Source organism: Microtus oregoni, unplaced genomic scaffold, assembly GCF_018167655.1.
Source record: "Microtus oregoni isolate MIOR12 unplaced genomic scaffold, Mior012 000016F_ref0000370, whole genome shotgun sequence".
Taxonomy (NCBI): domain Eukaryota; kingdom Metazoa; phylum Chordata; class Mammalia; order Rodentia; family Cricetidae; genus Microtus; species Microtus oregoni.
Genome location: NW_024543075.1, coordinates 6,799,956 through 6,826,671, shown reverse-complemented (window position 1 = coordinate 6,826,671; position 26,716 = coordinate 6,799,956). Strand labels below are relative to the sequence as shown.

The 26,716-nt window shown below is 47.5% G+C and overlaps 1 protein-coding gene across 1 annotated transcript in view; it reads right to left on the bottom strand.

Annotated features, from left to right (window-relative positions):
- Positions 1–26,716, bottom strand: part of Tcerg1l (transcription elongation regulator 1 like) — a 181,210-nt gene that overhangs the window by 54,602 nt on the left and 99,892 nt on the right. Inside the window, exons 5-6 of the mRNA XM_041666116.1 lie at positions 10,861–10,958; positions 7,113–7,201 (exon numbers count right to left, since the gene is read on the bottom strand). Of these exons, the coding sequence (XP_041522050.1) occupies positions 7,113–7,201; positions 10,861–10,958 (187 nt within the window). The remainder of the gene's footprint in view (positions 1–7,112; positions 7,202–10,860; positions 10,959–26,716) is intronic.

Sequence of the window (26,716 nt, the reverse complement as noted above, 5' to 3'; positions counted from 1 at the left end):
CTTCTTGCTCTGTGCACTCCACCCTCCTTGCACGGCCCATGTCTTCTGGATGAAGCTTGGAACTCAGATCTGGTTTGGCATCAGTGGACAAACTGTCCATTATGCTGTCCCCTTTGCTGCTCTCCCTCCGGGGTCTCATCCCTACAGGGCACTGACCTGGACAGGGCTGTGGGTCCTCTGTGGCCCAGTTGTGGGAAAGAAGAGGACCATGAGGCTTGTGGAATCTAATCAAGGAGGTGAGAAGAACACACTTTCCAATCCGAGGACCTTGGCCACGCCTCCCTCCACCCCATTAACTTCAGAGTGAGTTCACAGGGAGCAGGGGCATTGTATCTGACACTCAGGACAGGGACAGAGAGCAGCTGACTTAGGACTGTCACCAGCACTGTGCGTGAGCACATTTATAGCTTTATAACATGACTGTCGTGTTCCCCATATTCAGGCTCGTCTAAGAGTGACGCTTGCCCGAGGCATGTTTCTCAGGGATCTGGAGGGTAGAGTGTGGAATTGAGGCCCAGCTCCTCAGTGCCTTTCATGTGTTGGTTTCCCCGCCTCTTACTTTCTGAGGTAAGAGTGGGTAAGTGAGAGGGCCACGGAAGGTTGACAAAGCCCTGCCTGCCGCTCACATGCCTTCCCACTGCGGCACCCAGCGAGGCCACAGGAATGGCTCCTCAAGGTGTGACAACCTAGGCTGCATACCCAGGCCTTGTCCTTGTTGCTTCTTTGCAATGCCCTTGTCGTGTTACGGCTCTCCATCTTTAGCTGTTTCGTTTACTCGGATTTCCTCATTCTGTGCCAATCAGCAGCAGCACACCAGCGGTTAGCTTTGGACCACTCTGCATGCAGTCTTTCAGAGCATGGGCATAGGCCCTCCCGTCCCTACACGTGGCCCCGTCTGTCTCCAAGGAACCAGGAAGACCAACAGGGCAGGGGTCCAGAGCTGCCTAAAGAATTTTTCTTGGAGGGTATAAAACCATCCTCCTTCACCTTTCTCTACCAGGGTCCCCGCTTTTCACAAACTACAGGGGCTTAATCTCTTTTTAATAGCTATTCTGACCTTTGACCTCCCTACTCAGTCTAAGAGAATCGAAATCACAGATGAGGTGCCACAGGGGATCCTACAGGCCGGGCACTGTTCCAGGACTCCAGTATTTCTCATGGAGATAGATAAAAGCACCTGGAGCTGGGAGCCGCACACTCCTCCCTCCACCCATCCGGGGAGGCCACCTCCAGAGGCCACTTAACCCTGGGTCTAAGTGGTGGCTTCCTCCTGTCTCCTCCTCCATCTGCCATAACTAAGCACTTTGACATTTAATTCAGCACTCAGCTCCCTCCCCAGCAGTAACACCTTACCTGTCCCTTCTCTGACATAATAAAAGGCTCAATTATGCAAAGGGGACAAAGTGACATTTGGTTTCCCTTCAGCAGTATGTACTCAAAGAAGAGTGATGTTTGCTCTCAGCTGAGCGAGCATGATCACATGTCACATGAAAAATTGACACCGCACTGATGTGGCCCAGCCCGCTTCTCCCTTAATAACTGTGATTCCTAATCACCTCTCTCTCTCTGACACGCATATGTGTCACGCCTGGGGAACTGGTGCTTTCTCTCTGAAGCACTTCTGCCTACTTCATCCCAGGAGCACACTTTCATCCAGACCACTTTAAAGTTAAACAAACGCAATACTGACATACACATCCAGAGATTTTATTTTTCTTTTAAAAAAAGTTATATGCAATTAATTAATAGTTACAATATTCTTAAACTATCAAATGAAATCAAAATAAAAGCCATGCTTTTATTTTTATTTTATTCACATGAAACCAGGGCCAAAGAAAATATGCTTAGGATGGCTAAGAACTCTCAGAGCCTCACTTGTAGGACTTCTCCCCAAACACATCTCTAACCCAATGTGGACAGCCCGCCATCGGCCTTTCAGTGGGACGAGAGGCACCAACCAGACTGGCAACCCGCCATGCTCCTTGGGTGAGTACTCAGCACCTGAACTGTCTCTGAACTAAGGATGAGGGAATTGGCCTTGGTAGGAGGTGGTGCCTGTGACGGCGCCGGGTTCCTTGACTCCTTGGCAGCGCACTTCTGTCTCTTCCCACGTCACTTCACCAAGAACTTGTTGATAAGTCACAGACAAAACTTGAACTACACCAACCTGGACTTTCTTAGAAAAGTCAAATGACGTGAAATGTTCCTCACGTGCCGTTTCACTTTCATGGAAACAGCTAATTATCTATCAGCCCATAATCTCTAAAATGACACTCAGATGCTAATTAATCATTGATGTTGACATTTATTGCCCTTTGAGCTAAGGCCTCATGGATTTTACACTTTGTTTAGCCATTACCTTTGAAATGTCCCCGTGTTATCAATAACTGTAAGAAAAGCATTTCCGTGTGAAGCAGGAGAAAGGTTCATTCCCTCAACAGCACCAGCGGTAAACGCTCAGCCTCCCTGTAGGTTGAAATGAATGCACATTCTTCTCTCCTCGGCCCCGGAAAGGCTGGGTCTGGATTCCAGGTCCCTCCGAACTACCCAGCAGCTCTGAGCTCTGTGCCCTTCCGAAATGGAGAGTTGTCTGAAGACATTATTCTGGAGCCAGGAGACATCTTTAATGGTTAGACTGGCACCCACCACGAGAAGAAAATGGGCAGAACCCTGGGTCCACTCTTACTCAGGGACTGACTTTGTGTTTCTAGGGTTACGCTAATGGGTCTGAGGAGACCATCTGTCTGGCCATCTCTTGGTAATTAGACTATAGGAGGGTATCCAACATGAAGGCCTTGGGATGCTCTGGCTCAATTCTGGCTTACTTAGCTCTTCAGCAGAGAGTGGCCCTGTGGGACGGGTCTTCTCACACTTTTAAAGCCGTGTCTTTAATCTAACGAGTTCCTCGGGTGTTTTACACAGGGTGTTTGCAAACAAGAAACACGATGCAAACATGAAACACCTTCAGTCTTTGCTCAACAGTCCTGCACACCTGTGTGCATGAGACCTGATGTCTTATTTACTGGAGGCACTATCAAGCATTATGTTTCTCAGCTCAGTTTGCTAAAGTGTGCAGACAGAATGGAACACCAGCGTTCTGCTTCCTGCTTGCTCTGGTTCCAGCCTTCCAGGCAGCTCTGGGGTTCAGGGTGATGCCTCCTGCATCCACGTGACCTCTGCCTCTATGGAAATTTCCCAATCATGGATTCCTCAGAACATGGGACTTCTGTTCTGAGGTTCCTATTTTTCTGACAAGGAGTCTCTTTCCAGAATCTGAACCAGGTTGGCCACTAATATCTTCCCACTGACCCTGCTGGTCAAGGCCTGTGCTTAACTGGCCATCAACCTACCAGGCAAGAGATGGTCCATCATAGGATCAAGATGAACAAGAGTCCCTTGGACACAGGAAGAACACGTGGGTGACTGGTTAGACGTAAGCAGACTTGCTCTGGGGGCCTCGGGAATGTCTTCTGTCGTTCTGCTTTGTGCCATGCCACCTGACACCCTACCTGATGTCTGTTCCCTGCAATGACTGGAGAACCCTGGCCTACTGTAGTGTGATCCCCAGAGATTCCACTGCCCCATTCGTACATACAATTGCTACAGGGGATGTTGTGCTCTGACCCCGGGTGCATGTCCTTGTCCTTTGTCCTGCTTTTCTATGGATTACAGAAATGTCTGCATCTCAGAGTAGTGAAGAAAAGGCCGGTGTACTGTGTGTGTGTGTGTGGGGGGGGGGTTTACAGTAAACTATGGCCTGCTCATAGCCAATGAGCGTACCGTCAGGAGATGCTCTCTGGGTGACTGTGATTTAAGCCTCCCACTGCTGAGACAGAGATCCCAGAGCTCCCCGGGTTTAGGCAGTGATGCGCATCCACATCCACAGAAGCTGATGATGGGGTCCCACCACCTCCCATGCTGCCCTTGTCATGATCCTGGCCATGCCTACCTAAGAGTTTCTGCACTCTGACTTCAGTGGAGCTAGTTCAAGGTGGCCACTGCTTTCTGAAAAGAGGGTACCACTGTAGCACTGTTGCGGATGATAGATGTGAACAGTGACAGGTAAAGAAGATGCATTATGGCTCCTGCACCTCTGGGGGTTTCCAGTGTACCTGGCTGACCAGGGACAACTGGACACTGGTGAACCCTGAGAGTGTGAAGGCAGCAATGACTTGAGATATCATAGATAACTGTCAAGGCTCTCCATAAGGAGGAACTCTGTCCCTGGAGTGGATGCACACAGCTCCACGTGTGGAGGAACTCTCTTCTTGGGGGAAGAGAGGCCATGGCTTCTGAGTGGGAGAAGAACCATCCCTGAGCAGACTCTGCAGTCAGGAGGAGTCTGGTCTCTAAGACTTCATATATGTGATGCCAGAATTAAAGAGGATGTCATTCTAGGTGCCTACAAAATCCCTCTTGGCCACACTTGCAGCAGAAGTGAGAACTGGAAGCTGCTATTCTCAATAGAGTGGCTAGGTTCCTCTGCTCAGAGCAAGGAAGAATCCCCTCTCGGGTCTGGTGTGAACTTCCAACACACACATCCTTAGCTAAAGGGCCACTTTATAAGGCAAGGTTCTCTAGCTTAAGCAGAGCTGAAGTTAGGAACGCATAAAGCAAAGGATATAAGGGAGAGAGCACCGCCCTCCTCACCCTCTGTAATACTGTACAGGTCCAAGTAAGGAGGCCTAATTCTGATTGGTCCATGGGATGGAGCCCCTCCATACATGTATAGGTATTTTGTGCTTCTCCTACAGTATGGTATCCTATAGACTGCCCTGATGCACTTTGCTGCAGAGCCCCCACTACTATCAGCTTGTCCATCAGAGAGGAGAAAGCCAGAAGCTGCCCTCTATCAGCCTAAGACAGCAGGGCATCAGGGATTTTGTATATCCAGCGTGACCTCTATGGCTCTGTCCCTCCTTTTAGGCCTGAACCCTTCCCAGCTGCAGCTCATACTCACAGCCCTGTTCCTATGCACCGCAGCTAACCAAATGAAGGACCTCCTCCCCACTGACACCACACCCTTGTTCATCCCATCTTCTAGAAGAACCCTGAATTTGGTGGCTCCACTCTAAGAAGCCCTACAATTGTCTCATGCGGTCCTTTCCCTGGGATAGAATATTCTATTCCAATAGGGACAACCCCTACCCTATTTTGTGAAGCCCAAACACCTGCTGTAGCAAGGATGGGGCTCATTTATATCATGGTCATGTAGGTAGTCCCGCTACCCAAAGCAGGAAGGCTTGCATTCTGACTTAACAATTGAGAGGCTGAGGATGCTCACACAGTGAGTGGGAAAGCTACAACCCATGAGCCTTGCTGACCATCAACCTGGCCCATTTCCCATCTCTCATTGCATCATTACATCAGAAGAAAGCAAGCCACAGGGTTCAGTTAGAAGGTTCTAGGGTTCAAGGTCACATCTAGAGGGCAGCTCCATGGATGCCGTCACATGAGGTATGATCAATGGATGTTTCTACACATAACCCCTCAGCCCCAGGTTCTGGCACAGAACTGCTGAGATTCCTGAGTCCTGATGAGTGCTAAGAGCATCCTTTGCCCCTCTGACCACACCTGAGTTCTTTTTAGTATGTTCAGGATGGGGACTTGTCTCCCTAAATCAGGATATCCCACTGTAAGAGCCTACAACTCCACCGCAACCCTCCCAGGGAGGTAGGGCTGAGTTCAATCATTTGGCTATCTAAATAAGTCTCCATAGGGATACTGCCATCAAAATAGAACAGTAATCTGGGCATCTTCCTGGTACGCAAATATGTTCAGTTGCCAAATGCCCAAAAAAGGCATAGAGGCATTAGGCCCTGTCCCACCCCAGGGCCTTGTGTTTCTCTCCCATCGCACAGCTCCTGAGTCATATCCTTTATAATAAAACTGCAATCATGGCCAATCACAGTCGAGCACTTTCCTGAGTCCTGTGAGTCACTCCAGAGAATTATCACCAAAATCAAGGGGAGGCATGGGAGGCCCTGGGTTTGCAGTCAGCTAGACAGAGTGTGGGTAGCCTGCTGAGGCCGCCTGTTGACTCGCTTCTTTATGAAATAGTCTCCTCGGACTGAGCCTTTAGCTCAGGGGTCTGATGTCAACTTGTAATCTAGTATCTGGAGTCAGAATTGAACAATGGACTCTGGGCTTGGGGAAGCAGCACCCAGTCCCTCCCAGAGACAGAGCCGAAGGTGGGGAGCAGGAGATCACTAATGCTGCAATCGGGACACCACCCTACAAAGAGAGAAAAGATCCCCTTTCTTGAAGTAGGGTGGATAGCCAGCACATGGCTACAAGGTTCAATATGCCCAGCACAGTAGATGTGAGACCCTGAGACAATGAGCAAGTCACTCTTCCTGACACAAGCCATTGCTGTGCTTAGAGAATGTTGTGCCCTGATGGTTCTATTGCAGCTCCCAGAGGGCGCATTGCCCCCAAACCCCCACTGCAGCCCCCAAAGAGCACATTTCTCCAATACCCCTATTGTTGTTCCTGGAGGACACGTTACCCTAATGCCATCATTGCTATTTCTCTTAGTCGGACTTAACATTTCCTCCCAGCTGTATATTGCTCTCCGATTGTCAGGTTTTAAAACTAATTTTTACTATAATAACCTTTTTATCCCGATTCCAAATTACTCTATTAGAAAAGGGCACTTTTAAAAACCAAAGACTGTGGCTCCCTCGTGGAAGGTGCTTTGGAGTAAGGCATACTCAGAGATCAGGAATCCTCTCAGGGCAGCCAGAGAGAGCGAGACACAGCTTTAATTAACAGTTTCTTCCCAATACGCCTCCTTCAAGAGAGGGTAGAGACTCCTTAGCAGTTCATGGCAGGCTACATTTACCTCGAGCTGCTGATCTATGGGCAACAGCAATGCTGTTCTAATTCATACAACTACATCAGCACAGAGAAACTCATCACTTACGCGCCATTTTCCTTGCTACAGATGTGACAGCATGGAGAATTATTCCTGCCCTGGGGTGGAAACTTTGTTTTATTAAGCATAACACACCTAAGGAGTATGTATGCATGCACTTTCTCTCCTATGACATTAAGCGGACTCTGGGACATGGAACTGTGTTTAATAGCTCTTGGCTTTAGAGGTATCTTACCAGGGGGATCCGGGCACAGGCGTGGAGGCCACAGGTCTATTGCCTTTTGCTGCAGTCTCCTCCCCTCTTACCAGGATGGGTGGAGGCTCCTTTGAATGAAAGAGAAGGGGAGAGATGATTGTTTTAATTCTGAACACTCTCTCAGTTCCAGTAACAAAGAGGAAAGTAACCAAGTGCCCAGCAGGCTCAGCTGTCTGTTCCCAGCAATGACTACTGAGTAAAACATCACAGAAAGGAGGCTCTCGGTTTGGGCAGTCACAAAAAGGCTTGAATTGACAATGGACTACATTACATATATGTGTAGAGCAACCCACCAGAGGCAGCTTCTAATTTCCCCATTTGATGGCTCTCAGATCCAGAGACAAAGGGGAGTCATGAGAGGGCTACAGATTGGTAGGGGCCAGGTGTAGAAAAATACCGCTGAGCTCATATCCAGGCTCATAGGCTGGAGTCACTGTGCCATGAAATCTCTATGTACAGTGACAGAGAACCTCCAAGCTGCAAGGTATCCTAGACACAGGCAGGGCTAACATCTGGGTCTCTTATGGTAGAGGAAGTGATAAGCCTACTCTACCCTAGACTGGCCTGGAACTCATTATAGAGCCTAGGATGGACTCAAACTTGCAGTGATCCTCTTGTCTCAATCTCTTGTCAGTCATCACACTTAGCTCAAGCTGCCATCCTTAAGGGAGAACAGAGTCCTAGACAGGTTTGGCTGCTCTGGAGGTGGGGGTATTCTCCACCTTTCTGGATCGCTTTGCTCAGACAGCACCAAAGGGTCATTTTTCAAGGTACATGTGATTCTGAGGCTCAGCTGGGTTTGGGAAGTGTCAGTATTTTTGTCCTAGAAGAAAATGAAGATTTATTCTTTCCAGTCTAAAGCAGCAGCAAATGGACCCTTCTCTGTGTTCATTTCAGATGGCACTGGGGCGGGGGAGGCAAATCTTGTTTGAAATGAAAAACTCTGGACAATCTCAAGTCCAATAGGGACCCAAAGCTGAGACTTGGGCTGTCATTCCTAGCTGTTCTACTTAAGACAGTCATGAATTCTTGGTTCAACAATGGGCTGAAGCCTAATTCCCACCATGAAAGAGCAACATGATGAGAGGAGGCTCTTCGAAAGAAAGGACTTGTAGGTTTTAGGAAAGAAAGGAATTCAGAAAGCATAAATTCTAGGGATAAGAACCATTTTAGACCTTTGTCCCCCAACCCACTCCACCTCACCGTGCCCTGCAGTTTGCATGGCTTCAATATCAACCTCAGACCACAACAAAGATGGCGCAGGTGAGATCAAAGGGCAAGTAGGTTGTTTTCAATGACAGCCTGTTTTCAGCTGAGGGTTCCATGACTGAACAGCAACTCGACATTTTAGAATGCAGGATTTCTGATATGTGACCTGCTCCAAGGGATCATGACTCACAGGTTTAGAACCATTGGCCAAAGCAGGTTAAATGTGGACCTGGAGCAACAGCCCAGGGGTTCAGAGTACACACTTTTCTCACAGAAGACCTGACCTTGGCTCCCAGTGCTCACTGTGGGCAGCTCACAGCTACCTGTAACTCCAGCTCCAGGGCATCCAATATCCTCTTCTGGCCTCCTCCAGCACCCACAATCATGTGCCCATATTCCCACACAACTACACATCATTTAAATTCTTTAAAATTCTTTTTTAAAAAGAGAGAGAATTCTGAAGAGGTAAATCTGCCGAGTGTAGCTCTTTGGTAAAATCCTTAATAATACAACAAAGCTGTGTTGACTGTGTTATACAAAGAGCCAGCCAGTCCCTCCCTACAGAGAAGGACAACAAACCTGAGATGGCAAGAGTTGGCCATGACAGCACCTGCCCTGTTCTGGTGTGAAGGTAAATCTGAGAAGGTGACTGAAGCATTGGACCCATGATGCACCTGGGCATGTGCATCCCGTGTCTTTCCTGGGTCTCAAATAGTGTCTGCTCTTTGTGGCTGATATCTGCCTTTAATTAATAGTTTTTAATTTATACAGCAATCCCTTACACTCATAAGTATAAGAACAAAGTTTTGTAGAATTCTTTAAAGAACTTTCTGGAAATAGAAAATATCATTGTTTCCTGTGAGAAAATAAATAAGGTCAGGATAAATAATTAGCTTAACAGAGAGTATTAAGAAGCACTTGTCTTCAAATATATATATATATATATATATATATGTATATATATGCATCATATATATGCGTATATATATTAATACCAGGGTTTATATTACTAATCCAATTAGAAAAACTGGAGGGAATTTTCACTGAGAAGTTAATGAACAATAGAACTCAACATGGAGTCTCTGAGTACCAAATTATTCAAGTAAATGTGGTAGAGTGTAATTTGTGATGAGACCAACTTCTAAATCCGGCAACACTAGGATCCTCTCCTGCTAATTACCAGGATCTTCTTCATGAGGCACATGCTGGTTATGATTTCCTGTTGGTGATAAAAACGGCTAATCACGGTGTAAAACTTCTGCTTGACGAGGAAGTAATAAAAGTGAATCAGAATGGCAGAACCCAGTAATAAAGCCAGTATTTATGGATGACATCAGTGAGGCTAGCTGTGTAATTAATATGTAATTCTGGCATAGATGTGCTGATCTCTTCTGGAAAACCAGAGCATGTTCGAGGTTGCACCAATACACACTTGCGACTGGTGTTGTGATAGGAGTGGTGGGCCACTTCTCACCTCCCAGCTCCTGGCCACCAACTAGCTTTACCCAAAATAATTACACTGAAACTGTATTTTTTTAAACACTGCTTGGCCCATTAGCTCTAGCCTCTTACTGGCTAATTCTCACATCATGATTAACCCATTTCTAATAATCTGTGTAGCACCATGATGTGGTGGCTTACCGGGAAGGATCTTAACATGCATCCATTTTGGAGAGGAGAGCTATAGCGTCTGCCTCACTTCCCTTCTTCCCAGCATTCTGTTAGGTCTACTCCGCCTATCTAAATTCTGCCCTATCAGGCTAAGCAGTTTTCTTTATTAATTAACCAATGAAAGCAACAGATAGGTAGATGACCCTCCTCCATCAGACTAGTGTTCGCCATCCAACACTGGTAAGAAGGGTGAGTACAAAGAGGAGGGTGAGCATCGGTGATTGTGCTGATGAGGCTCCCTGGGGAGCATGGGCCAGGGAGGACAGAGCACTCCCAGTGGGTGTGAGGTAGGAAAGCTTGAGAAGAGGAAAGAGGAGAATGTGTTGAAAGGCTCTGAGATACAGAGGCTCCAGGACAGCCTGCTGAGGGCACGTGTCCTGTAATTCATTATTCTCAAGTGTAGTGTCATAGAGAAATCCCAGCTTATCCAGAAGCAGGGCTGGGTAACCCATTTGACAACTGTGGGAAGAATATGGCCTAAAATTTCAATTTTAAAGAAAAATAGCCCTGCCTTGGGATGTCTCTAACAGTAAAACCTAACTTTGAATGGCACATTGGCAGAAGCCTGCCCCTCACATGTCTTCTCATCGTTATGAAAACAGATGCAGTGTGAATGCCACAGAACCCCATTCACAAGCTCCACTAGGTCAGGGTGCTCTGCCTGACCTTGCCTGGGGCTTGCTCTCCCTTGGGAAATGAAGTTGCCAGCCTGGTTTGAGCTGTGGTGCAGGACAGACTGGCAAAGTCATTTCATAAATGCCTATGAGAAAAACGTGTGAGGTGTTCCAGCCCCACATCTTCCACCTGTGGGTTGTGTCTCTAGAAAACTCCAAGGGTTGACACTCACCTTGTCCTCTTTGTCTCCCGCCAGGCTTTTCCTCTCTGGGGCACGTAGCATCAGCGCAGGAGGACGGGATGCGCGGCTGAGCTCTTTGCTTTTTTTATCTGTGGGACCAAAACAAAGGTCATTAGTATTTCATGACTTGAAGTCAGTCATGACTTGAAAAATTAGGCAAAGATAAAGTGTGGCTTTGGAAATCCAAACGGAGTGCCAGGCTACAGGCAGTCCCTGCCATCTTGGCCTTCCAGCTATAGCCTAACAATGTTGCCCTGATACTGAGACTCAGAGACATAGGTCTCTTACCTGGGCCCCCTCCTGACCCAGCCAGGGATAACCCATAACATCTGTGTCTGTGACTCCCTACAGTTCTCTTTTTGGCCTTTTCCTGAAGAGGCTGACTGGTCCCAGTTTGCCCCCCACGATCTTTTAGATGAAGAATCCCAGGACGAATGAGTACATGGAAAGTGTGCCCAACAAAATCATCCACGGCTGGAACAGTCCTGCTGGTGAGTCAGCACATGGTGGGAGGGGGTAAGAATACTACCCACAAATGGCTAGCCACTGCTGTGGCTCAGCCCAGATGGCCCATAGGCAAATCTGGATGCTATCGCTTTCCCTGTGCATCCCATGCCGGCCCAGACATTCGGGCGCTTCCTTGGTGCCATCAGACGCCATATGGGCCAGTACTCAGCATGGTCTAAATCACCTTTGGTAATGCTGTGTGGCCAGACTACTTGGGTTGGGATGTATAGGACCCAGGCCTTGCCCAGAAAGGACAAGGAACATTGTGTAACAAAGAACCAGCCTCTAAAAACCCAGCTGATGGCCATGGTGCACACCATGGAGCATCCCTGATGGGTGTGGAGAGGACTCCAAGCTGGCCATACCTCCAGCTATCTCTCATCCATCACCAAATGGGTAAGGGGTTATCGGTGGTTGGAGTGCATGATGTTTGAACGATAATTACATGAGCAAAGACATAGAGAAAAAGACACAATCTGTCAAGTCGCAAATGAAAGCCAAGTTGAAGTTTAAAGTTTCTTTTCCAAACTATATCTATTCAGTGACTCAGAAACCATAGCGAATTTCTTTCAGTAAGAGATATTACACTGATTTCTGTTTTAACAGCAGAAATGGAAAGGGAAACCAAACGATCCGACCACACATCAGCCCAACAGAAGAAAAACTACCAGAGGAGCAGGAGCAGGCTTCTCGTGGTTTGAGAGACATGACACTGAGACACTTCTGCTTCTCAAGGGGGATCCATCTGACATCAGCCTCTACTGGCACGGCCACAATAGGGGAAGGCATAAATAGCTTCCCATGTGTGTGTGTGCAGCCACATAAATAATCACATATGTGTGCACAAGTGCAAATATAAACATACAAAAATGGTGACCAGTGGCTTCCTCTGGGGAAACATCTGAGCCTGGAGGATGGGGCAGGCAGGGCAAAGCAGGGGAACCACCTTGGCACCTTCCCACCTTCAATCTTTCTTGGTCGACCACTGCAAATATCTTGCATACTGCCAACACCATGCTTGCTGTCCAAACTCCACTTCTGCCACACTTTCGGTGCAGGTTAGTGGATGGGGCCATGCAGATATGATTTCCACACTGGGCTTGAGGTCATCATCATGCTCACTGTGGCTCTGTACCCTACAGGCTGTGCCTGCAGAGTCAAGCAGGCAGCTGCAGTGCAGCCTGTTCCTGAGCTGTGAGGAGGAAGATGCTCACTGAGTCATGTTCAGTTAGCAGTTGTGCTTCAGAAACAGAGCATCTGGGAAGCTCTGACCATGAACAGAGTAGCCATGGAACACAGATACATCATCTGGACCAGGAAGGAACTTGAGTGTTCCATCTCTGGCTCCTCTTCTCCATCTGGGGGTGGGCATGAACACCTAGGGGATGGCATGTATGAGGGTCCTTGTCCACCACTGCCACTCTGCAGAAGTCCTGGATGACACTGTCCCCAGAAGACAGAGGGCTGGTGCTTACATCTGAAGGAGCAGCCATTATTATTAGCTCATGATGTAGGCAAGAATGACAAGCATGAGACCCTGGTGTCGTCATGGCTTCCTCCTGTCATTGTATTGCAGGACCGAGCTTCAACACACACCCTTCCTTTCACACAGAAGCCAGGCATGCTAACCACAGGGCTCCAGCACAATCAGCCACAACCACAAACAAGACACATCCCTAGGGCCTGGCCAAACCATCTACCCAATCCCTTCAAGATTGGCCTGGAAGAGAGTAGAGTGTAACTCAAGAGAAGAAATACTGCCCAGGATGTGTGAGGTCTGGGGTTGGATCCCCAGTATTGACAAAAAAGAGAAGAGAGGAAGGAATGAAAGAAGGGAGGAGAAGAGGGAGAAAGGGGAGAGGCAGACAGGTTCACCTTGCGAGGAGCTATCAGCTTTCTATTCAGCTGGATAATCAAGCTAAGTCAAGAAACTAAATTTAAGGAAATGGGAGCATGTCCTCACCTATGATGCCAAGCCTTGCTGCTGAGCACATCAAATTTCTAGAGTTTGTGTCTTTGAGATGGCTCAAAAGCTAACCTCTACAAGCCCAGAATACTATCAACAGAGAACAGTACACACACACACACACACACACACACACACACACACACACACACGGTAGATAGATAGATAGATAGATAGATAGATAGATAGATAGATAGATAGATAAACAGACAGGTAGGTGGATGGATGGACGGATGGACAGACAGATAGATGTGATTGATTTAGGAAAGACTTCTCTGGGGTCATGCCTGAAGCTCCTTCCTTGTCATAGTGTGAAGCAGACCGAGGCACAGGTCTCTATCCTGACTCCACACTGGGCAATCTGCCTCCACCTTCCACAGAGCAAGACCAGCAAGTCACCACATCACCATCCCACAGACGAGTGAAGAAAGAGCACAGGGATGAGAGAAACGACCATTTGTTTTGTGACCCCCCCCCACAAGGGCAAAAATCACATTAAAAATGCACACAAACAGATGAACCTTGATGTTAGCCTCCCAAAGTGGATATTTAATGGTCTAAAGAGTCAAGTGGACAGAACTTTGTTGCTCTGAGGCATAAAAAAGGTTCAAGGCCATTCAGTTAACAGTAGTTGTAGTGCTGCTTCTTCAACCCTCCAGATTCACTGTCATTGATGTTGGCCTTGGGGTAGGACAAAACCTGATGCTTCTGTGCCTTCTTTAGGCACCTGGCAACGGAACATGTTTTCAATCCAGTAAGATCCCCAGTTTGCTGTCCAAAAGCAAAGGACTCACTATGGAGACATGGTTGGTTAGGTCATTGGCCAAGCTATTGTACTCAGACCCACCTCCTGAGAGGTCAAGGCAAGGCTACATTCTCCCATAGTGGGATATTGTGGGGTGTCTCTGGAGACCAGTCTTCATCCCAAACATCACTAGCAAGACACAGGTGTGGTCAGAGGGACAAAGCACATCCCTGTCCTTCATTGCACTTTGTAAAAGACTCCAGCTCTGGGTTCAGCCTAGGCCCCCTGGGGATAGGACAGCAAAGTTTGTTTAGAGGCTTATAGACAGATATAGGGCTCTTAGTTTGTCTCCCCTGAACCCTAAGAAAGGGGATAGGCAAAGGTTTGGACTGAGGTATATGCAAGCATGAATAACCATAGCAGGAGGTCTAGGCTGTCCAAGGGACTGTGATGACAGAACTGGAGAGAAGTGTAGAGATGGAGCAGCAAGAGGTAGTTCTTGGGAGAAAGAATCAGTGTCCTAAGAATTCCTACACCAGAGTTAGCCAGGGAAGGCCTCAGGACCCCTGTCCTTGTATTTTGCATGCAACCCTCATATGCAGGATGAGGAAAAGTGAGACAAGCCTAAGTGGAATTGACTCCTGCAAACCGTGACCCGGCCCAAAGCAGACCCAGGTGTGGAAAGAGAAAAGCCAAGCATCAGGGGAAGTTCGATGCTCTGATTACGGCTACGGACTTGACATATTTAATTACTGAACTGAGACCTATTTTGTGAGTGGAAGTGAGTGGATGAGATTTTACTACCCAAGAACGAGCCACAAGCCATTTGGTTTGGACTTTATCCAAAATGTCATAAAGAGCAAGCTGTACAGACAAAGGCAGGATGGACTTTGCAAGAAAGGAACAAGGCTGAGTTTGCCTCTGCACGACATGCTCTGTGATTACAATACAGCGGCCATGGAAGAAGACGTGCATGCAAATTAATATCCATGGCCAAACAAGTCAGTAGAATTGTCAACAAGGCCAGGAGTCTGTAATGCTATTTATGAACAAAGGAAGCCTGGCTTACATTTATTCCTCCAACCCCATTATCTTAGGAAGGCATACTGAAGCCTTTATTTTACTGGAAACAGTTGATCTTTGGAAAGATCAGATTTTAAAGGCTAGCCTTGGAGATTCATGGGTTTATATTGGTCCTCTTGAGTGCTTCTTGGAGAAAATATTTCTGATGATCATTTTAAAGCCCTTCATGGCAGACACATACCCCCAAACACCTGTGACAAATGTCTGCACCTTGCCCTATGTAGTCTCCTTAATCGCCAACTCTTTTTAACAGCCATTGATTTTGCAGACCCTGTGGAGGTGCCTGGAGGAAGCTCCTTGGGCCCCCAGACATAATTGGGTCTGCGCCTCAGCCATTCCACTGTGGAAGTGCTTACTCTACAGCTCTCCGTGGGCCACTCGCGGGGTCCACTCTGACATGCTTAAGTACTCTTTGCTTTGGGCCTCTCCACAGACTCGGATGATGCCATCGTAAAGGACTCCCTGAAGTGGCAGAGAGAGCTGCTTTATGGAGCAAAATCAACAAGTTGTAAGACTTCAAGCCCCCACATACCTGGGGGAGTGCAGGATACATTTCCACCTAGGAGCAAGGCACGATGGAAAATGGCTTTCCTGCAATCAGTCTATTGATCAAGCCTGACACTGATTTGAAGGCTCCCCGTTGGCCTCTACTTTGATTTTTCTTCTTGGCAATGTTGAGGACCAGGAGAAATGGGATGATGGGCAGGATAGTCTGTGAGCACAATGTCAGAGTTGTGGAAGTCACGGGAAATGGCAGGTGTTGGCTTACTGTTCCCAGGATTCTGCGCAGTGCCCCTTGGTGGTTCAGAGAGGTAAGGAAAGGGATGCTATCAATCAGTGCTTCCCCAGGGCTGTAACAGCTGGCCAGTGAAGAGAGACTGGGTTCCTCAGAACCCTTGGAGGAGCAGCCAAAATCAAATCTGGAGTTCAGGGACCAGTGCAATGGAAGTAGGGGACAGAACTGTCCTGATGTACAGCCCCAGGAGCAGGACAAAGAGTTTACCACCTGACTGGAGAATCCATCCCAGGATGCATAGACCAAGCATAAGATCTTCCGGGAAGGCTTGGATCACAATGATAGATAGCCAAACTAGCACTATCCTCAGAGATCTCCTCCCAGGGAGAAAACGGCAAGATAGCAACCACCACTCAGTGGAGCCACTGCCAAGCTCTGCTGAAGCCCTACACTCAGAGGGCATGCCTGGGCTCCTGGCGTCTGTCTGTGAGATAATTCCCTCTGCCTCTCTAGTTCCTGATTCTCCAGCTTGGCTCCAGGGATCTCACAAAATTCCACAAAACTGAAGATCATTTTCATGGCAACACAAATCACTTCGGAGTCCCCCTAAATTTTTCACAGGTTGTGATTTCAGAGTTGACAGGCGACAGAGAGAATTGATTTTCCACCCGTTTTTATTTTCTCGGATTTCCTATGCCAATGAGGTGGTAAAACACTCAGACAGGAGGGCAGGGCTGAGCTTCTCAAGGTGTGGAGATCCAGGACTGTAAGACCATCCCGCCCCTGAAGGGTGACCCGAGCCATAAAAGACACCAGTTTCTCTATTCCCCCATTGTTCCACTTGACTTAGGGGAATCCTATGTCACCGCTGGACAGAATAGCCTATGAGGTTATGGGTCAGTTTCCCCAGAACATTACAGAACCTGAAACAGTCTGGATGCCTGATGCAGGTAGACCACATGAGGCTATGGATGCAGAAGCATTACCCATAACAGTGCCAGCTATATGAAGGAGATTGTAACATAGCTGTCCTGTGGGCCAGGAGGAAGAGGAGGGATCTGAGATATACTTAGGCTCTTTGATGACGCTGTATATGGCAAGCAGGTTTCAGTATCCATGAAAGTACTGGACAATGCTATAAGTCCCCCAGAAAACTGTTCCAAGGCTGCCAGAGCTCTGCAGCCACCCACCTCGGATGCGGTCTGTGACCTGCTATGCCCAGAATGGACAGCATGTACATTCTGAATCCAGTCAATGACCACAGAGCTAGCTTCCAGTCTACATCTCTGGCCCCCATGAGCTTGTGTTCAGATGTGAATTCATAGGCAGTGAGTGACCTTGTACAATTTCAAGAGTAACAATATCCCAATCTCCACTCTACAGTTGAGATTTTTAAAGGCAGAAGCATTAAATTAGCATTAAATTAGACCATTCCTAAAAGAAAGCACACATCTTGTAAGTGTTCTGGGGTCAGCACATGGCTGCAGTCGGAACTGGCCCCAGGCTTGGAGCAGGAAAGAAGGCGAACCAACAGGCTGAAGGGGGAGAAGAGGCAGGCCCAGAGGAAAAACTGAAGCACAGGTTAGGACAGGAGGGGGCAGGAAGAGAGCGATTTATGTGACCTTAAAAAACGTAGCAGTTTTCCCAAAAAGCTTAAGTCCATTTCAGAAGCAGGCTGTGTTATTCAATCAGCACCCACCATTCAAGACAACATGGACTCATAGCTGGTGGGAGAAGGAAAGCAGAGATGTACTCCCATGTCTGACGAGGCTGTGCTGCTCCCTGGGAATCTGGTGCTCTGGGTAGCTCAGGATCATAACAGTTGTACATTAGTACTTGGGCTAGTACAAGTGGGACAAGTTCTCCAATTCTCTAAGATGCTGATGTTGCGAACAGGCAATGCACACATGGGTGCCCACAAAGAGATACATGCACACGCATCAATGCCCACAGATGTGCAGGCACAAGCATAGAGACACATGTATGTGCACAAGTTGACATGGAAACAAAGGTCCATACACACAGCCATTCATGTATACACACATGTTCATAGGCAGAAGCATATGTACACACAGGTGTACACGCAGAAACAAGTATAGATACACAGGTACACAGGCATATGTGCACACACAGGTACACACGCATACAGGCACATGTACATATATGCAGACATGTATGTGCACATACACACTCATGGACACAATTGTTAGGTTTCAGCTTCACAGACGAATGAGATATCCCTTTCCTTTTAGGATCCACACCAGGGCAACACAGTTCTCCAGACCCTGCTCTGATTTAAAGTCAGTTCCTACTTATCTTTTATCTGTAGATGTGTCCCAAGGCTGGTGGCCATTTTTATTTTCAGTCTTTCAGCTCTACATTCTTAGACAGTTACAAAATCTCTCCCTTCTTTTTGGTCCCAGGGTGTTTTCAAACTTCCTGTAACAATAGCTGCTTCACAGGGGCCACGGATCACTACAGTGTGTTTACTTGGGTGTCTGAAGAGTGAGCCCCACAGCTCACACGCACACGATCACAGCACAAGACACTCTGAGGATCATCCTCAGAGGATGGGGTCTCCTCGGGGTATGTGGGGGAACCAGGGGCTGATGGCAGTTGTTTTGAACATTTGCATCTCCAGGTCACAGACTTACTTGGTAAAAGACGGCATGTTAAAGCAAGGTGAAAGAACAATTGAAATTTCCAGGAGTTTAGTGGGGACAAGGACACTGCAAAGCACCCCCCCCCCAGTACCACACTGCCATCTCCACAGAACACTGTCATCTGCACAGAACATACTGCCTTCCCCTCCATCCACTGTTTATCCGCTATCCACTCGCCCCAGACCAGCACATCAACTCTTGTTCCCAGAGCACTCTATGTCCTCTCCTCTGAGCATACCCAAGTCTGCTGATGCTCCAGCTGTCTGAAAACCACTCAGAGTCAGGCGTGAGATGCCTGTGATTCCACTTATCAAGGCACAGCTAGGGGGAGTGAGAGGCATTCAGGCAGGAATTTATGCCTCCTCTATCTAAGCCCATCTCAAGGGCCCCTGGGATCCTCGGACCTCATCAGAGGTGTCCATCACACTACAAATGCTCCAGGGATGCAGACCTTCGCTTGCTACTTCTTGCCTTCATTAAGTCAAATCCGAGTCAACAGATGGGACCATGGCACTACACTCCAGAGAGCCACAGATAATCGTGTAACAAGAAAACAAAGCGACACTGGTAGCTCTATGGTACCAACTTCATGGACACGAATGCATGGCGGCTCCTCCACACTCTCAACAAGTCCCCACATGGGTGTTGCCATCCCTAAGATTCCCGCTCATGTGGCTTTAGCTCTCTCTTTCAGCCTGTGTCCTGTCACTGTCATGGCTTGCTGTCAATACCCATCCCTGCCTCCCTCCATCGCAAGCAAAGCAAACGGTCACACTGAGGGTCGAGGGAGCTGGAAATGTGAGCCAGGTACTGTCAGAGCGCGAGATATTGCATACTGCATATTATATAGTATATTACTAATATAAGAAAACATAAACAAGCTTTATTGCCATATTGAAGACTTTTTTGTTTTTTTGAGATTATAACATAAATATATCATTTTCCTTTCCCTTTCTACCCTCCAAACATGGTCTCATTTTCACCAATATGTTGTCATACACACACACACACACACACACACACACACACACACACACACACTCCTAAAGGCATCTAAGAATTGCCTAGAGTGGCATGAAGAGTATCCAGGGAAGAACACACCAACTGATAGCAAATGGCCAGTCCCTGAAAACACTGAAGACATTTTAAGTCTCTTGTCTACTGCCCACTATGAGCATACAGAGGATATGAGACTTTTAGAGGGGTTGGTTGGTGCTAGTCTAAGGTGCATTTTGACAAGGTTAAAACTAAGCGTGTCTGTCCTAGCATTCAAATACTGGCATTCGTCACTTCATTCATGTTTTAGGACTCCCTCAAAGTACCTTTTTATATAACCTTCGATTAAATATAGAAGAGAAAGGCATGATTAAATATATCCATTTTCTAAATTGCATCATTAAATTTTATCAAATAGGAACATTTTATAAGAATAGGACTCAATATTAAAGCAATCATAACACAAGAGAGATTTGTTGCAACTGCACCTCTAGCATGGGGTAACTATAAGCACAGAGTGGATCCCAGCTCAAGTTACGCCATTACCTCCCAGGACGACAGTGTTTCTGGTGTCTGCGGTGTGTGCTGTGTTCAGAAAGACATCTTCTTGTCACTCTGTTCTTGTGATTTGAGAGCTTCAGACCTCAGGCTGGGAAAGGTGTGTTCTCCAGCACTGTACCTGAGCTCATAACCCTTTGGCCTTGGGATCTACAGCTCTCTGGCCACCAAGGGAGAGAGTCCTGTTCTTTGCTAGGACATGGAGGAAGAGGGGTGCCAGGATAAGGAGAAAGAAGGAGAGTTGCAGCTGGATCAAATGAGAGATGTCTGTCTCTGTCTATCTGATCTAAAAAGTCAGCCGTCAGGTTGGGACAGTAGCTACCCCTTCCAGAGAGAGATCTGGGTGAAGTCGGATGGGCCAAGTGTCAAAGCCCAACTCAGCCACTCAGAAGCCATGAAGGATAGTTGTTTTTCTTCTCAGAGTTTCCATTTCTCCTACCACAAAACAGGATGATGGCTCTGGACCAAGATGCTAAGTCCACAGGGCCATATGATACACAATACGATGGGTGTTCTTGATACAGGGTTCCAGTGCCTATTGGACCAAAAAATCTATTCAAGCTTGTCATATGCACCCTAAGGCCCGTATCTTTGTGGTCTTGTTTCTCCTGGGGGCCTCATACTGGGAGAACTTCAATAAGTTGATTAAGTAGAAGAAGTAAACACCAAAACACAACTCAGACATAAATCAGGAGTTATGATTAATTCATCCTAGGGCACCGTGTTTGCATGGTTTAAATGACCAGATACTTAGGCAGCCCAAGCCCAATGCACAAGAGTACATACTGTACTGGCAGTCCCACATGATGGGATCCAAAGGTGCTTTCAGAGGAACACTGGGCTCCCTGCGCAAGTTCAGTGAGCGGCTTTTGATTTACAGGCCTGCTGCCTGCTCATGCGCCTGTCGCTCTCCTCCGGAGTGCTCAGATTGAGTCAGCGCTGACTTCTGCAGGACTAATCTGCATGGAAATGCAATCCTCACCTAACTGATTTATTCTCGCATTTAGATGTAATAAAATTAATAGCGCAGTTCTCGGCTCAGCTGATGAAATTAACTCAGGACTTTCTTAACCAACTTCTTCAGTTATTTTCTCTATTTTCAAAAGGCAAGCTACCCCAGTCATTTGATACAAATGGCTTTAATTAGCTTAAGGCAAACATAACCTTTAAAGAATGCAGGCTTGGGACGGTGGGTCCTGCACGGAAGGATGGGAACGGTGCTGTGCACACAGAATTCCTTTGTCACATCGGGGCCATAGCATCTGATTTGAGCTGGCATCAAAGCAGACCAACCACCTATCATTTGGAAGACCAATCTTCTGCGGAAGCATCAAGAAGCCACCCTGTCACGAAAGCCAAGCAAAGTGCATTTGTATGAAAAGGACAGTACTTTTCAGAGGATGGGGAGAGAGACCCAAAGGGGATGCTGCATCCTTACGTTATGAAGCACAGCAGGGACTGGATTGCCTTAGAGGCTGTAGACATTTTCCAGGGAATTTGCAACTGTAATGCCTATTTCATTTAGTAATACTAAAAATTTAGTGACCGGTCCTGACTTACTGTGAAGCACCTGGTAAAACAAGACCCTCTGGAAAACACAGCTCTTCTCCAGGGTCCTTCTTTCCAATATCCCATTGCACTGCACCCCAGGGATTCCTCATTCCTTATCAGACTAGAATCAGGATTTCTGGCCCACAAGCTAACACTTGTGTTTGCAAACCTGACGTTGGGCTTCCCCTGCCCTTCGCTGTTTCTCTCTCCTTGCCCTCTGCAGGGTAGAAGCCAATCCCATGGCTTCTTTCCTCACCAGATCTTACTCTCAGGAGTCCATCGCTGCTCACAGTCCTCTGTTTCCCCATGAGATTTCATGATCATGTGTCTACAGAGTGACACCGTTCCCATCTCTGCCACTTACAGCACCCCGGCCCCACTCCTCAATATGAATTGGGGACTTAACCTCCTTAGGTCTCTGGACCACATGGAAGACAGTATGTTGACTACAGAGCAGATTAAAATCATTGGCTACTGTGTGTTCTTCTTTTTAAGAAGACAGAAACCTGTCCACAGCTCCACTTTACATGTGAGGCTCAGTCAGCCGCTTTGAGCTGGCTATGCCCCCAAGTAATAGGAAGAGCAAATTGCCCCTGGGAGCCACCCCACTCTGCTCTTTTGTGCCTATTTGGCTCAGGTTCTGGGGACTTACTTCCCTTTCTGCCTGACAAAGCCCTCCTATTTTCAACAGAGAGTCCCACTCCCACACCCCCTCAAAGTCTGCTGCCCAGGCTGCCTCACTGAACAAGGTTAAGACCGCCTGGGTGATTTTAAACATGGTTTGCACATTTCCATCCTCGTGCTTCACACGTAAAGGACCCGCCTCGTGTCTGTGAGCTCTGGAAACAGAAGTCATGTCTCTTAATGTTAAATCAATTATAAATCAGCTGTGTGATTGACACACATTAATTGCCCAATAAATGCCACGTAGCTGACTACATGAAGACCACAGTGAATGACCTGCTATCCACAGGAAGGGACAAATGGGCTTGTCATCTGCCCTTCCTACTTCTCATGTGGAAAACAATCAAATGAAAGAGAAGCAAGCCAGAAATTAAACAAGCAGAAAGACACAGTGCTCAGCAAGAGCCAGGACAACTGGCATGGGAATTCTGCTACCAGAGCAAAGCTACAGTCGCATAAAGATCTCAGCAGTGAATGGCAGGCGGGGGCCAGGGGAGGGGGTGCACCACCTTCAGATGAGAACTGGATGCCACAGCACTCGTTCTGAGAGCACAGCAAGGGAAGGTTGTCACCCATTCGGAGGTGTGAATGGACAGCCATACCAGCAGCGGACATAAGGACAGCTGTGGGAGCCAGATCAACAGGGTCACAGGGGCTCGTAGAAGAGAGAAGAAATCAGGCCTATTCAGAGCCTCCACACTATTAGAGACTAGAGGGGATGCTCTTCCCACCAGACAAGAGTGCAATGTTAGCACTGAGGATCCTTGGGGACCGTGGGTTCTCAGACTTTTTTGGCTATATACACTGCGATAGTCACATGTGCCTGTATATATATTTATGTCTCCCAAGGTCCAGCTGATCTAGAGTCAAGAGGTCTGTCCTACCTCATCTTCTTTCTGTGTTCCGTCATCCTGAACCTCAGGACACATGGCGCTGGACTAGCAGGGAACATTCTGCAGGAGCTGACATTTAGAACTGAGTCCCTACCCTGACTGAGCTCAGATGGGCATTAGTAAAGACATGCCTGTTTTTCTGTACCACACTTCATCCTTCCTGACTCCATCATGAGAAACTCAGGCTTAGGACATATGCTGCCTCTGGATGAAGGCTATCCCTGGGTCTCCTTGAGGTCTTGAGTTTGCAAAATCTTGATGCCTCCTCCACTATCCACAGTCACAGCCTGACCTAAGTGGAGGGTCAGACCTTTGCATTCCGTGAGCCTCCTGTGCCAACCCAGTTGTGTTCAGCAGCTTTGGAAGGACTTAGCCCCACCAATTAAGAGAGGAGAAGAAACAGGCGTCATCAGAAGTGTGCACTCTGTGCTCTTCCTCTGACCCCGAGGTTTGGGGCCTGATTCCTGTTATCAAAGGATAATATGCCTTTGGGCATGAGTGGAATGCATCCTCCCCATCCCAAGTTGTTCTTTGCCTCCTGAGAAGTAGTTTTCTACTTTGGTCCCCGGCATACTTCCTGGGCAAGGGGTGGCAGGGACTTTGCCATTCCTTGTCTCCTCTGGTATAATTAGAGTGATGCACGTGCCTGCTTTTGACAAGAAGATGGAGGGCTTCGGCACCATGGTGGCTAATTGGTGGTGTTATTTGTGTGTTTCAAATGCTTGTGATGTTTCCTGGCTGTTTCTGTTACAATTATTCTCGTCGATGGCGAGGTTTATGAGTTGAGATAGCAGGGATTAAAGTACTGCCTAACAGAACAGAACACAATGAAAATGAGTGTGCCCTGCGGGTCTCCAACTCAAGGCACCGAGGGAATGGGTGTCCATGTTTTACAGGGAGATCATGGGTCCTTCTTTCCAGCAAGCGCCATTAGCAAATTCAGGCCAGAAACTCAAATACAAGCTCAGAACACTGTAACTGACTAAACATTCCAGGGAACTTCTGTGGGGATAAACCCTCAGAAGAGGTGAGGTCAGTCCAGATGATACCCTGGACTAGTCTCTAAAATACCTCTCACTGGGGTGCTCTTTCCTTTGCCCCAGAGATGTCAGGGGACAAAGAGTGTGAGTCCTGTCCCTGTAGCCAGACAACGGCATTGAGAATGCCTCTGAGCTCCCAGGCCAGGCCAGTCATGCATGTGCTACTGTGAGCTCCTGATTCTCACTTCCTGCCCATCTTCCTCATGGATTCTGAGCCTGTCTGTCTCACAGATTTCACCTGTCTATGGACTACATTACTGACTAATCTGGCAAGACATGCCTGTTGGAGCAATGGTGGCACAGACATCATGGGAATAACCAAATGGTTTCTATGTGAATGTAATTGGATGAGGATTAATTAAACTCCACAAGATGAAACCCATATATGGCACCATTATCAGGACAAGAAATTGTGGCTAGAGAGGCCACTGGCCCTAGGGTAGAATCTACTGCTATTTTTTTAGGATAAATAAACATAATATTAAGCTGATTCTTAATTACTTATCATTATACCTATAGATTGCATCTCCCAATCCTCACCCGAGAAGCTTCTATTTGCAGTAGACGGTGATTAGCACAGAGACTCATAGTGCAGAGAAGAAGACTGTGGAATCCTCCACCCTAAATGGGACATCTATATTACACCTGCTCCTTTCAAGGCTAAGGGATGATTGCAGAAGAGGATGGGGAAAGTGTGTAACAGCCAGAGGCAGTGATGGCTACAAGGAAATTGTATCTGGAACACAGCTGGGCAGCTGCACTTGTGAACTCACAGCATATGACAGCATGCACGAGCCTCCTGCAAGCTCAAGCGAGACCAAGTCCTCTTGTGCAGAGGGGAGGTGGGTATGAAATTCTACCCCTAGCTAGGGTACTGGTTGCCACTGATGGCTGCTGGGGGAGGGAGAGTCAGTTTTCTTTAGGGGTGTGGCCCCTGCTAAGCTGACCATGCTTTAGGGGAAGGTCACACATACACATATATATAAGAAGCACAAATGGATTTGATTGGTTAAAAACAAGGACTCAAAGTTGGGCGGTTAGGGAAAGGGAGGGGATCTGGGTCTGGGAGGAGTTGGCAGAGGGTTGAATAAGATCAAGACACATCATACAAAATTCTCAAAGAACTAATAAAAAGGAAGGAAAATAATAATTAAATACCACAAATGTCAGACTCTGCAGAAAAATAACAGGTTCATGTTAAAGTATGTCTAAGTCGTTTTCAGCCCCATTTTCCTGTGCTGCATATTACTCAAACAGTTCTGCATTGGAAAACCATTTTTGAAGCATCATTTTCAGTGAATGGAAACCTAAGTTTCTCCTGAGGCATCAGGAATGAAATCACCCATCAGTCTCCATATCCAGTGTCATGGTGTTAGCATAGATGCACGCAGGGAGCTTTGCAGTAGGTCGCAGGGCTCTGCCTGTCATATCTACAAATCTCCTTGGGAACCACAGTATGTGTAAGGCTGTGGTCCTGTAGATGTCCCACTGACCAGAGTGAGAACTCAAATTTGGCCAGTTTGAGTTATCAACAAAAAGATAAGTAGAGACACAAATATGAGAACAGGTGTTTATCTCAGCCAAAAGTAAAACGTCCAATTCTAGGTGTCCGGGAAAAGGACTCCCGAAATGACACCAGAGCCTAAACTCAGAAAGAAAATGAGGAGGGGAGGAAAGAGGAAGGGAAAGAGAGGAGAGAGGGGATGAAGAGAAAAAAGGGAAACAGAAGAAGAAAGGGGGCATATTCAACCATTGCTTAAATATGCCATGTTCAGTGACAGGAAGAAGTTCCCATGGGCCATCTTCCAGCCCTGCACAGGTTACCCACATGACCCTATGGTCCACCTGCTCCCATACTGCTCCCTGCAGGGTAATGGACATCAGGACCTGCCGCCTAGCCCTGCACCTTCCTGCCATGTGCATGGGACCTGTGGAAGCCATGCCTGGCTTAGTAGGCTATTCCTTACTGAAAAGTGGCAGTGAGTTCCTTACCCCTCCCACAGCAGCAGAACTAAGACTCCCCACTCGTGTCCCCTTGGCTAGAGCCTGGAATAGCATCACATAGTCTACCCAGGCAGGAGGGAAACTGTAATGAGGGCGGACTGTAAGGGCAAGTAGCCTCAGTGGGGCAGTGGGGCACCCTAGCCGATTCTCCAGGAGCACATAGCATGGGAAAGCAACCCTGGGGGCACTCTGGTGCCTTGCAGAATTGAAAGGGAGAATCTCAGAGGTCATGCCTCTAGTGTTTCTAAGAACCCATCCTTGACGACTTAAGACCGTTCCCTTTGCTCGGTATTTTAGCACACACATTCTCTGTGTCAGTGGACTGTTTTATGGGCATAATACTAATGGTGCCTAGTGCTTCAACAGAGACACACACTACAATCTATTAGGCTCTTGTCTGACACACACACACCTTTTCCAT